Source organism: Colletotrichum fructicola (genome assembly GCF_000319635.2).
Source record: "Colletotrichum fructicola Nara gc5 chromosome Unknown KSG_Nara_v1_contig04, whole genome shotgun sequence".
NCBI classification, from domain to species: Eukaryota; Fungi; Ascomycota; class Sordariomycetes; order Glomerellales; family Glomerellaceae; genus Colletotrichum; species Colletotrichum fructicola.
In genome coordinates this window covers 3097610-3111222 of record NW_027094054.1, presented here as the reverse complement: position 1 = coordinate 3111222, position 13613 = coordinate 3097610, and the positions used below count along the sequence as shown (strand labels likewise).

Below are 13613 nucleotides of genomic sequence, written 5' to 3'. Positions count from 1 at the left end.
TTGTCATGACATCAATCCAGATCTTGTCGGCGTCCTTCATGTCTAAGGTGATTCTGATTGGTGATGAATAAGCCCCCGACAAAAAAGGTGAAGTGGCGATGTTTAACTCAGTATAATCCCAAGGAGATTTACAAGAATGGACAGGCTACATGCTACAACTACGAAGCCACAATATCTTCTCAACTGTCGATTGGTGATACTTTTCACTGAAATCCTCGCGTCTCACTTGAATCGTTAACTATAGTGTAGTTCAGACATTCTTTGCGAAGGGAAGCTGATAAATGCTTACCTGGGCTCGATATACCTGGCGCCATCAATACAACCGGCATATAAAATCGCTATAAACCGCGACTGATTCTTGATACATGAGCGGTCCCAAGCCAAATCTCTGGCATCTGGGCACCTCTTTAGTAGAATTCTAGACAAAAGCGGACTAGCAATCACGACCTAACAACCTAAAGTATTCCTGGATTCCGCGTGACACTATGGGAATGTGGGCCGCGCAACATGTGTCCTTCGCTGTCTTGTATATTCACTACAGGTCGTTAAATATTACATTAAGAATAAGCTGGCAGTATTTAAAGATTTTCATGCGTGGTTCTCCGCAAAAGCTCATCACATAGGCTTCAGCCAGATAAGCATACCTCTCAGAGGGGCGGAGATGAACTTCCACAGTGCGAGAGCCGGATTTGTTTCCGTTATTGGCTCGAGGCGGAACAAACGTAAGTTATATACAACCTAAACTTACAGGCACAGCAATGCATGGCGCCATAGAATATATGATGGTGCAAGCGATCGTGTCCTACACGTCCTGTCGTGAATCCGCTAGTCTCCTCTTGTGTGTTGATGCCAGCGCTCAGTGAGATGGAACGCCCAAGTGCCTATGATCTATGAGGTACGAAGCAGTACCCAGTCATGAACCCACTGCTATCGCTTCGATTCCCTCTCGGTGTATTCGCACAGTCCGTGCAGAGAAGTGCTGGACAACACCTAAGTTTCACGCGAATTACATGGCCCCTAAGTTGTTCAACTAGACCTTGATGTAGTCTCTTCAGTTACCAACCACCCCTTCCGCTGGTTTCGGGTCTTCATTTGCAGAAGCATAGGAACACGTTCAACATTTAACACTTATCGTGGGATGGCCATAGGCTCTCAAGCATGCTGGCTATCACTTCATCGGGATATCTCTAAGTGTCATTTAAAGCGCCCAGGTCTGATTCTGAACTCAACAGCAACGAGCTCGGTTTATCGCTTTCCCGACGCATGATGAAATACGAGGGGCTGCGCGATGACCGGAATTAAGCAAGCCTGTTGAGTTGAGATACCTATGTCACAATACAGATTGGAAGTTCTGCTTTCACCATTTCTCAACTCCAGTGTTTCTCATCTGTAATATATACAGTCTGATTATTCTAGTCCGTCTGGAATGTGCGTCGTGCGTCAAGTGCGTCGGGTGGGGTTATTTTAAATCCGTAGTGCAAGGCCACAAAGACCAAACACAAGATGAGTGGATGAAGTCATTCGACCTCCCCCTTATCACTAAGCCATAGATGCTCCATATTCCACGATTAATATATTCGCCAAACCCCTTTGCGTACTTGTCAAATAGGAGCCCACCTGGTCGCCGCTGACGTCCGTACCCCCTCCCCTTGTTTATAAGTGACAATGACCGCAGTGCTCTTGACAATCTGATGGCGCCGACACCCACGTCCAGCTCCTCTGGGTTGACACGACGAAGGGGATGCCAGGTACCTTTTTCAGGGGAAATCCTTGCATTCGTCTTCGCTCTGGCCCGTGGCCTTCGACAGCTTGAGTACGGCGTCTTCGTTTACCTTCGCTTTCATCTCCAAGAATGCCCTGCGATGTGAGACTACGCGAGAGCTAGTGTGGGCTGGATGCCACTGGAAGTTCGTCACATGACGTCGGCTTTGAGGAAAGATACCCCGTTTTGGAGAACCTCGCAGGAGAACACGAAGTTATGGTGGATTTTGATCCCAAACAAATCGAAAAGTTGGAGCTCGATGACGTGACCAGTCCGTAGGTAAGGATCCCGGCCGGTCTTAACGGTGCACAGTGGCCACCAATCTGATTTCTCCTACACCCTTTGCGAAAATCCAGGAGGATAGTGAGGATCCGTGTTGTCTTAGATATTGATGGTGTATATTCTCTTTTGGATACTCCAAACCCCACAGATTAGCTGCCGAGGCTTTTCCACTACAATGCCGCAATTGGGGAATGACAGGACGTAAGAAGTTTGTCTCCTTTATGATTTTCTCGAGAAATTTGCTGACGGCCTCCAGGGAAGGTGTCGCCTTCATGGCTTGGTAGAGCTCGATAAGACGTGTAATATCATTGCCGTAGGCGAGTTCAAGCCATGTTGCGGATGCCTAACCTGTCCTGTGGGCGCCAAAGGTAGCGTGTGCCGGCTTTGCGGGAGTCTCCTAAGACTGAATTTAGCAATTGAACAAGTAGCGAAAGTCAACAGGACTTACAAGGTCGTGCGTTAGTTAACATATTCTCCAAGGCTCCTTATCGTCCCTGTCGTCCCTGTCGTCCATCCCGCTGTCCACAGCGCTGAGCTTCTCGTTGCAGATGATGGCCTTATTTCTTGTCTAGAGAACATTAGCTACTTCAGCTTGACTATTAATAATTTCACTTATAGCCACACTATCACCTTCTTTGAAATCCATCAACTTGAAAGCTAAAATGGGCGCATTTTGTATCAGTCGTTCCATCTTCGACCCTGGCTCTCTAGTGCTTTGGAAGGTTCTTCTTGATAGCGTCGGCGTCTTGCATACTTCATGATTCAACCCTCGGTATATAGAAACCACATAGCGTGTGGCAGTAGAGATGAGTAGTGGCGTGGCAAACCGGTGTACTCGGTCACGTAAGGTCGAAAAGGGGGCAAAGGGGGGGGGGGGGGGGGGGGGGGGGGGGGTTGGGCGAAAGAGGACCAACGCGAATAAGAGACTCACCAATACTCTTCCTCGGCCTCAAAAGATGAGGGAGCCGCCTGCAGTGATCGCTTTGTGAGTGAAGAAGAGTAAGGTGGCGAGGCGACCACGGCCTTTAGGTCAAGCGCCCGCGCATGAAGCAGAACAGGCCACTGGAAAAGTATCAGACAAGGAAGTCACGATTAAATGGAGATTGACCCGCGAGGAACGAAGTCTGACGAGGGAAGCTACCCTACGAGGGAAGCCGCCATGTAAGGAAAGAGGTCTGATTAGAGACCCGTCCCTATCAGAAAAGCCATCCTGCAGATGAAGTTTCTCTGCAATGGAAACCGCTCTGGAAACGATGTAGCGGCCGCAAGTAAGGGAGTATAACGAGTGTAGTGAGCGGCATGTAGGTGTCTTTGGGAAGAAGTATGACTGCATTTGCGGCTGCCAAAAGTTCCTATGGGTAAGGCTGTGGCAATTGGTGCTAATGGATTTAATTGGCGCCAGGTGTGCCCCAATATCGTGTGACTAGTAGTAATCCGAAGTGGAAGGAGCGAGGCGAGAGAATTCTGGGAGGGTAGGAGCGTTTCAGAAGGCAGGGGGTGGAAGCCTTGAGGTCCGGAGAAAACACCAGAGCAGCGCTCCTGTAGTTGCCCTGAGGGAGGAATAACGTTAAAAGTATGGTACTATCAGTAATGGAGGGAAGGAAACTGAACATCATGTTAATCTCGTCCGTATGTTGTCGGATTGTTGCACTTTTCTTAATTTCTCTTGTTATTGCACTCTATGTGTTTTTGATTGTCTCGTAAGCGGGATGCATGTTGATCGTCATCGCAAAACCATGAGCACAAACAGAAACAAGTGAAGTACCACTCTGTTCATTTGAAAAAACCAAAAGTTTGCAAGAGCTCTTGCGCAACATATGTCCAAGCAAAGCCTCTAGTTGTGTACCGCCAGTCTGGGTTGCTTTTTTCGATTTTCAACTGCACTACACACAGTCTATTATTCTAGTAATTTTGGAACTATCGTACTGAGGCTACTTTTTAGAGAAGCAAAGACGGCTCGGTGTCGTTTTGAATTCATATTGATCCAGGGATGCCCCTTTGATTCATTCTAAATAGCAGCCCACCTGGTCGCCGCTGACGTTGGCCCCTCCTCTCCTTGGTCGTAAGTCACGGTGATCGCAGTACTCTTTACAATCTGATGCTCCCCATGATTATGGTACGTCCCGCCGTGGTGGCGGTGTTGATGTTGACGGTGATGCTGGCGGTGATGGTTGTGGTGGTGCTCCGACTCCTCCTGACTGTAGCCGCCACTCCTCCGGTCAGACGAGGCGCTCGCGGATCGTTTGTCCGGATGTACAATAGCCTCTTCACTTTCGTCCTTGGCGTGTATCGTGAACCCGTACGCATCGACCTTCTTGCGATGCTTGCTCCGAAGCTCGATCGCGTCCTGCTGCTTCTGCGTGCTTTGCTTACTGTAGTCTTCGTACTGGCGGTTGCTTGAGCTCTTGTCAGTGCGCCAGATTGGACGACCTTTGAACATTTCGAGGAGAGGTCCGAGGATCGGAATGCAGGCTGCGATGATGATGAGGTTTCCCTCGATGCTGTTTGAATATTGAGGTAAGCTGACTGAAGTCTCAGGGGAAGACGCTGGGAAACTTACGATGTCCAGTACAGAGGCTCGCATAATTCATCTGGAAGCATCATTAGATCCGGATCCTTCAAAGCAACTTCGATTCACTTACAACTAACGTCCTCACTCAAGAACGTAGGAATGCCGGTCGTCTTCACAATGCCAACGCAACCCGAACTGTCATATATCAGCCTGAGCACCGACCAATCTGGGGTGTGGACTTACATCACTCCCATACCCAGGGCAATTGTGAGACCGATCTTCTTCTTCATAGACATTTGAAGCCTCCAAAGAACAACGGCCGGGTAAATTGCGAGATAAAAGTCGAGAAACGCGGACCAGGCTAAACATCATCAGCTGCTTCGTCCATACCATGAAAACGCGTCCCGACTTACAACTAGCCCAAAAAGCCAAACCCTCAATGACCTTTGGTTTGATGCAGTCCCTCGGTAAATCAAAGTTCCAGGCAGCGCTTGGAGGCGAGCACTGCAGTAAGAGCGTCATCACCGTGACAGTGAGCGATATAACGCAGCCGATGCTCAGCGCCCACAAGATCCGGAGGTGCAATTTGCCAGGCGCGAGGAGGCGTGAGAGAAGGCAGACGACCGCCAACTTGGGAAAGCCGAGTGTCTCGATTCCTGGCACATATGCAACGATCATCCATCTCATGACCTCTTGTTGGTGTTCCTGGTCGAGGGTGTCCCAGTGTTGTCCGTTGCCCCAATGAACTGATAAGATGACTAGTGAGTTTGAACAAACTGCGCAGATCTTTTATTGTGTCAGGTGGTCAAGCTTGGGCTGATGGTGAGGAGAGAAAAAGACGTACGGTTGAGAGAATGATCCAGTAGTCGTCGCTCATGAGCTTGTTGTATACCGCGAGTCGAACGAATAGTCGGGCGGCCACGAATAGGAGACTCAGTCCCGTGAACGCCCAGCAGGCTGCGATGATTAGGGGCCCTTTGTCTTCCATTGTTTTCCGAGCGCAAGTGATGATGCTTCCGACGTATGTGGAAAGCATGGAACAACACGACGGGATGCGAGAGGAAATATGAATGCTGCAGCAGATGCCAAGTCTCGCGCAATGCCGGAAGCTGACGCCTCTCCCGGCGGGCGGATCCCCGAAATTTGACATTGTTTGAGGATGCTTCGCCGTTGGTGCTGAACTGATCCCTCGGCGTGTTTGTTGAAGTTGCGGCTGAACGGGAGGTCGAAGACAGTGCTAAATCGAGAACCCAGATACCGGGCGTAGATCTTTATGTTCCGGTACCCCGGTGATGGGCAAACACAGGACATCGTGAGAACGTCTCTGTCATTTTGGAAATTCGCAGATTTGTCATACACACCATTGGTGTTGAAGAAGCTCTTGGCGAGAAGATCGATGTTCTAGGCCACAGTGTGAGTGAAGTCGTGGAAGCGGCGTTGAGATGTTTGTGGTGTCTATGCAACGGGTGAGGCTGGGGACTAATTCGTAAGAGGCAACTTAGATTTTGACAATGTTGCTAGCTGATCTTTGTCTACTTTACCAAATTGAACATCAATGAGCAAACAGCGTGTGGTCAGGGTGCAACAACCCCAGCTCCAACGCATGTTCAGGAACCAACAACCCCGGCCCCAACGGCTTTTCGTCCTCTTTATGGACTGAAACCCACAGCTCCAGCCAATGCAGTCAAGAACCGCACAATCCACTTGTCAGCGTGAACAGGGCCTCGTCGTGTCGGCATACCGCTTACAGGTGACAAACATTAAAGTGGGAGGGGGACTTCTGCGACCCTGGCCTGTCACACGAAGACGTCTGAGGGGTAGTATGTCATTCCCCATGAGATGTTCCTGCTGTCTGTCATATCTAATCTTACCAATCTTTGACAGAGCTCCGGCATTGGTTACCGTGGGTTTGGGACGCTTCATCGTAACACGGCCGCGTGATTTCTCGCTGGTCGTCCGCGCAAGTATTCCTGAGGGAGTGCCAGACCTAGCTCATGACATACGCAACCCGAAGGATGTTCTTGATTAGGAAAGTGTACAAACTGCAAACTTCTTCAGTCCCTGAAGAAAAGGACTTCAATTTCGGACTAGAACACATCAACTCACACATCAGTCGATCGAAGCCCAGCGATTGATACCTCATGCGGTGGCTCAGTCGCCGGTGTCAATGTCGGGCTTTGGAATCTCTTGGCTTGGAGCAAGAAGGATCTGCTGCAGGAAGACGAGGATCGTGAAGAGCCCCTGATATAGCCTTGGTTCTCCTCGATGGACGGTTTGGCGCAGTACGGCCCGACACATGGACTTTCTTACGTCTTCAAGTTGCTTTCTAAGCCAAATACGAGTGTGTTAGAGTAATAAATTTGGGGGAAAAAGCATGCCGGCTAGTCCACCAGTCATCCAGCCACAATGCCGTCGAAAGGAAAGCTGTGTTCTCCCTCAATGAGGCTCAAGACAGACTCCTCAGGGCGGCAACAACTAATAGGTCCACGGATAAGTGATCCTATTCCGGCGGTGTCCTGTTTCAAGTGTTTTCGGTCCGATGAACAGAGCCTCAGATACATCATTACAGGAAGTAAAGGATTGATCGCAGAAAAAGAGAAGCCTTTCATTCCTTTAGTCTCATATACTTGGAGGCTATAGCCTATAGGCAAGGTTCTGTGTCATGGGTGCAGCTGTCATCGTACCCTGGTGATACTTCCTCATTCTCCGACATGAACGCCGAACACACCGCTTCGGCTTGATGATACTGGCGGTAACGGATCCAAATTTGGTGACTGTACGGAGCTTTCTCTGAAGCATCTCGTTCCCCACCTTCATTCAATCACTGCCTTCTTCGTTTGTTGGAGACCCTCACTAGGTTTACCTATACTTCAGGGTAGGTTTACAGTATCAACAGTGTAGGCAACACCAATACGGTGATAACAAGTGCTCTCATTGGCCTGGACATGGCATGGAGACACGAGCCGAATGTTGTTAGGGCTGTTGTCTGACGAGAGATACCTCATGAGAGATGTTCAGAAGATCCACAAGGAATCAACCTGTTCTAGGCCTCAAGATGTGACGTGCCCCATAAGTTCGTGTCCTTCCACCAGAGTCAGAACAGCGTCGCAACGGGATCCGTATCCCAGAGTCTAAATGTTTGCGTGTTTGGCGGGTCTCGGAGGCATCCCCATGTGCACGGCCTTGGCAGCTAATGCAGATCACTCTGCGTCGCGGAGCCAATGTCGCCATGTCGCGCTTACTTTGGCGTACAAACTTCAGGGGATGATGGATTTCAAGGCTCACGGGAACTTTTGGTCTCGTCCAGGATTCGGCCTGTGGGCTTGCGCTCCTTTGAGCGATCCACCAAGCTGGACGTGCGTGTTAACAGGCGCGAGGATTCAGTATAATCGTGTATCATGGATGTCTCTAAACACTATTTCCAGTGAATACTCCATGATGTTGCAGTGGGGAGTGTTCATGAGGCCGCAAATCTAACCCGCAATCCGACCGGCGATGCTCCGGAGAAGTTCGGGAAAAGTGGATCGGATGACCGGCGTCGCCGAAAGTTGTCTCAGATGACGGGGTCGACGACGCGGATGAGCCTCATATTTAATTGAAAGATTTAACGGCGGAATCCTCTCCAGAATCGCAGCCACGCTCTCATTCTCAGCTATCACTGGCACGTGTCGTGCACGCCAACCAATTGCATTGAGTGAACAAAGTACCCAAGTCACGAGCTTCGCTTCTATGAAACCTCGGCCGTTTACTATTTACACAACCTGAATACTCCGAAGAAAGTTATGACTAGGGGAGGTACACGGTGTTTGTTGCTCACACTTACCAGAACAACATGCCTGGGTACAAGATTGAAGTGATGAAGTTGCAGCATCTGCCTTTCGTACCTCGGCATGATGGTGTAGAAACTTATGGTACGACACGTGGAGCACTCTTTGCTACCAATAATTTTTGATCATTGCGGTGTTATATAATACGGGAAGCTCCTTTACGTAGACGTAGATGAGAAAGTCAGAAAAGCCAGCGCGGTCCGCTAGACAGAGCCAAATCTGACCACCAATATTAGTATAAAACATACGTAGAGGACCAGGAACAGGAAGAACAAACCAATCGGCGATCTGGCTTATATCTTTATTCTTTCTTATTGCCCGAAATACAGGTAGGCAGGCTCAGGTGGGGTTCTCTGGCCTTCATAATCATCGAGGCGTGGTGCTGATTGCGTTCTTTATCCTGCGTCCTATTCAGCTCATTACTAGTCATTTTCGTCTTTTGTCTATTCGAAAGCAATACCTCCGGCCGAGGAAGCTACTCTTGCAACAGCGGCTCGCGCAAATGGGGGATTCTCCTAACATGACAATGACTGGCTGTTATTCCTCTACATTCCTACCATCAGATCCAACAAAGTATATGATCTTTTACGTCAAGAACTACGAGCAAATTGTTGAGGGTTGGTTGACGATTCTAACGGGAGGCCGCCTGCGATGTGGAGTTGCTGAAGTAGGTCTTTAATGCCAGGTTTTGGATACGTTTTGTTAAACACCTCATACGGAGGAATGATGAGCTTGCATTCCGAAGACAGCACGTCTCACATCAAACATGGGAACATCTGTGTCAGTCAAGTTCCTAATGTATATGCTCTTTCCTGCGCATTCAATAATGGCCATATAGCCTTTGGGTCTCGTGAACAGGGAACGTCGGAGAAATTGCTCCACAACGACCAACAAGTAACACATGACCCACTGCTCAAGCAAGCAGCTGTCCCAAAAGCTTACGAGGACATAGGTGAGAGCATGGATTTTCCAGCTATGGGCTCTTCGCTTTGGTTCCCCAGCCCAGAGTCGAAAGACGGATAACTGAGAGTCAAGGCGGCAAAGATACACACGTGGAGTACCAATCTCTCTTGAGGGGATGTCCAAGCCAGAACGCTTTGTCTTATTCTGGCCGTCGTGATTTCAAAACATAAGTAGAGCCGCTGAATATTCGTCAGTCATAAACCCATATGTGTTGGTCACAATAAGCCTCAGAACATGTTCAACTGAGCCTTTTCACTATCTCAGCCATCTCGCAGTACGTGGCGAGCTATACAACCCTCCGCACGCCAAGCTAATCTTGCTTTTCCGTATTCCCGTTTTTTTCCAGTTCGCAAATCAGCCAAAACATCATTCACTCATCAAATGGTTCCTTCCCAATGCTACGCCCGCAAACACTTTATGCCTTGAGAATCTTGGCCAGCTCGGCGACGATGGCGTCACCGACCTCCTTGGTGCCGGCGCTGCCGCCGAGGTCCTTCGTGCGCAGACCGTTGTCGATGACGGCCTTGACGGCGTCCTCGACGGCCTGGGCCTCCTTGGGCAGGTTGAGGGAGTAGCGGAGCATCATGGCGACGGAGAGGATGGTGCCGATGGGGTTGACGACGCCCTGGCCGGAGATATCGGGGGCAGAGCCTGTCAATTGAATTAGCACGCTTCAACCGGAGAGGGATGACCGGAGAGGCTTACCGTGGATGGGCTCGTAGATGCCGTTGCACTTGCCCTTGCCATCAGGGATGCCGCTCAAGCTGGCACTGGGGAGCAGACCGATGCTGCCGGGGATAACACTGGCCTCGTCGGAGATGATGTCACCGAACAGGTTGCTCGTGACGACAACACCGTTCAGGGCGCGGGGGTTCTTGACGAGGATCATGGCGGCGGAGTCGATGAGCTGGTGCTCGATCTTGAGCTGGGGGAACTCCTTCTCGAAGAGCTCGGTGATGACCTTGCGCCACAGACGGCTGGTGGCCAGGACGTTGGCCTTGTCCAAGCTCCAGACGGTCTTCTCGCCGCGGGCGATGGCGAGGAAGCCGGCCAGGCGGCCGATGCGCTCGACCTCCTCGCGGGAGTAGGGCTCCGAGTCCCAGGCCTTGCCGTCGCCGGTGTCCTCCTTGCGCTCGCCAAAGTAGATGCCGCCCGTCAGCTCGCGGACGATGACCATGTCGGTGCCACGGCAGACGTCGGCCTTGAGGGGGGAGAAGTCGACGAGGGCCTCGGAGGCGAAGCTGCAGGGGCGCAGGTTACCGTAGGTACCCATCTCCTTGCGGAGCCTCAGGAGACCCTGCTCGGGGCGGACGGCGCCGGTGCCCCATTTCGGGCCGCCGATGGCGCCGAGGAGGACGGCGTCGGCGGAGTTGGCGGCGGCGAGGGCCTCGTCGGTGAGGGGGGAGCCGGTGGCGTCGATGGAGGCCTGACGGGCGGGTGGTTAGAGTGCCGTTGTGGGATTGAGCAGCGGGCGGGACCGGAGGAGACTTACACCACCCAGGAGGTGGTCCTGGAGGTTGAACTTGCCGGCGGAGGGGCTACCGGACTCGATTGTCTTGAGGACCTGCGGGAATTGGTCAGTCTCGCGATGCGCGACGCGTCGGTCCGTTTGTGAGGCATACCTTGACAGCCTCAGCGACAACCTAGAACAGAGTTTCGTCAGCTACGTTCCCCCGCCAAGCCGAAGCTTCTCCGTTGCGCGAGCTCACCTCGGGACCGCAGTGGTCACCAGCAAACACCACAATGTTGTGCGTCGCCATCTTGTCTGTTGTTGAAAGTAGGAGGGGGTGTTGAAGGGGATTGAAGGAAAACGGAGGGGGTATCAGGTTGCAATTGAAGCAGATGTGAAGAAGGAAAGGAGCAGATTGAGCAGCAAGTCAGGTACGAAGGAAATGAGTCCGTTCCGGCGAACAGGTGAGCTGTTTGCCCCGCATCCCGCACAAGATTGAAAAAGTTAGGCCCAGTTCCAACCCCGCCTTCCGAAGTCGGAGCCGTAGCTTCACTGAGGTTCGCCCTGGAAACTGCCCTGGAGCCTGCGCCCCGCACTCACCCAGCACCCCACGGAGCTGCACAGCGTCGTCGTTCGGCTTCCGTCGGCGCCGGTTCGTCCCGGCGCCCCAGTCTTCTTCCCCCTTCCGGTCGTCTCTCCGGCGACGATCCTCCCCTTTCGTATATCTCGCTCGGGAAGATGCAGGCCGAGTGGTGTCACTCGCATTGCCGGCATTGGTGCCGTGCCGGTGGACACACCGGCTTTTCCGAGGCAAGGTCGTTCTGCGGCTTTCCCACCCCAACTACATTCCCAGGTCAAGGTGCCAGTATTAAAAAGGAAACTTGCAATGGTAAGGCCAATCAATCCAGTAGACTCAATGTCCAACACTTATGCATCTGGGTTGGCTGCTTGTCTGGTTGAACAAGATACTGGAGTACTCCGCGTGTGGTTGCCGTTGATACAGCGTCTAAGACGGGAGTAAACCATCGTTGACAATCGCCTCCGTTCTTCATCGCCAGTATTAGGGTATTCAGAAGCAACAAGTCGTATTCGGTGAGATACTTCAACTTCATTAGGCCGAGTAACGTAGTTCAACGTGCGTGTACTCGATGTACTACGCGGCTGGGTTTTCGATGCAGCTCGCCAACCAAAGTATTCTTCTCGGTCGCCTCTCATCTTGGGCATCTCTCTCAAAGATGGGAAGCTCGCTCTTATATATACCGACGCGTATCTCTAGCCTTGCCAGTTGTTACATAGACGGTTCTTTAGTGTGACATATAAACGTGCTGTTTGTCTGTGTTTGCTGCCGTTTCACACCACAAATCGGAGGGTGTCAATGCGATGCTTGCTTGATGGTAAGTATCAAAGGCTGCACAACGTCATAGTTTGGCGTGGCATCATGAACAAGGCAGCACTTAGGCGCCGCTCGCTCACTAAATCTACACAACGAAGGAATACTCTCAGGACGGGTAGCGAAGGTGAGGACCAGGGCCGAGACAAGGCTGTAAGCGACGGAACGCCACAGGATCGCATACGTGCTGGGGACAACACCAGCCGGTGACACCGAGGACTTGATCGCCAAGACCGACTCATCCAAATGCTATGAAACTGTTGCTTTAATATTCCATCAAGAAGAGGCACACATCTCACCACCCAGATGTATTATCAAACAGAGAAAATGCGCCGCAACGTCCGTCTCATCTCATATAGAAAACCTTGTGCGTGTTTAGACCGTATGTAAAGGAACCCTTGCTTGAGCGACTCATCGACAGCTTCCATATAGCATCGGAGTCGGCCTGGGACGAGTCCCAATCGCCCCTCTTGCATCTCTCCGGCTATATGAATGGTGTATCTCCCCGAGCTCTATCTCTCTTTACGCAATGGGCCGCAACAGAATCCCTTCCCTTGTAGCGAGACAACTTGTGGGCCACAGGACCTGTTTAAGACCTCAACGTAACAGTCGTATACAATGCAATAGCCTTCGAAACGCTGAGTGGAAGAACGCACCCGAAGCAATTATGCAATACAACAAGGCCAGCGATACAGGAAGAAAAGCAAGAACAATAACGGCGGAGTAACATGGTATAGCAAAGGAGAAACTCGCAACGCCAGCCAGATCGCAAATTCACACGATAATGGTGTCTACGGTATATGACTGCTAAGGAGAAGAGGAGAAATCATTGCCGAATCGTCAATTTCTTAACATTCGACACATATGTGAGGTATATATATAGGCTATTACGTATCTCGTATCTCGAAAAACAAGACATATACATTATGATTGAGTACCCAGTGTCGATGGCATTTTCCTCTTGAACGCTCCCGTCTCATGCCCTCTGTGGAGTCTCGCGTTCTTTCAAAGAGAAAATTCGTCGGGAATCTTTCCAGGCTAGTCGCAGGACTCGATTTACGTATAAAACTTCCATAACAAGCCCGCCTGAAGTCTGAATCGCCACGCAATCCGCCATGCTGTCGTAACCATTGTTCGATATGGGCTGTACAAATCCTCGGCGGTCAGGTTTTCGACGACAGCATAATGCCCTCAATCTACATCTTGATCTGCCCGCAGACGTTTCCCTTTCTTCCACTCCTGGTATCCCCTCCATATTCAGGCACAATACACACGGAGAAGTTATGCATGAACGAGGCGCCTATGCTTCAACATTCATCTTGTTACCAATCGCCATTCCACGGCTTGGGGCACCTGTCTGCGACGTCTCCTGACAGACACATTCCAAAACCAAAAGAAATGGGGAAAGAACTGACGGATTCTGTCGT

The 13613-nt window shown here is 51.0% G+C and overlaps 2 protein-coding genes across 2 annotated transcripts; both read right to left on the bottom strand.

Moving 5' to 3' along the window:
* Positions 1-4052: 4052 nt before the first annotated feature.
* Positions 4053-5544, bottom strand: CGGC5_v007664 (uncharacterized protein; the record flags this gene model as incomplete). The annotated part of the gene is made up of 6 exons (XM_032025006.1): positions 4053-4545; positions 4605-4635; positions 4687-4751; positions 4800-4917; positions 4970-5342; positions 5401-5544. 6 exons carry the CDS (start codon positions 5542-5544, stop codon positions 4053-4055), a joined length of 1224 nt encoding a protein of 407 aa, XP_031878366.1.
* Positions 5545-9761: 4217 nt separating this feature from the next.
* On the bottom strand, positions 9762-11106 carry LEU1 (3-isopropylmalate dehydrogenase; the record flags this gene model as incomplete). The annotated part of the gene is made up of 5 exons (XM_032025007.1): positions 9762-9997; positions 10052-10772; positions 10839-10910; positions 10969-10989; positions 11056-11106. The coding sequence occupies 5 exons, from the start codon at positions 11104-11106 to the stop codon at positions 9762-9764; spliced, it is 1101 nt and encodes a 366-aa protein (XP_031878365.1).
* Positions 11107-13613: the final 2507 nt, after the last annotated feature.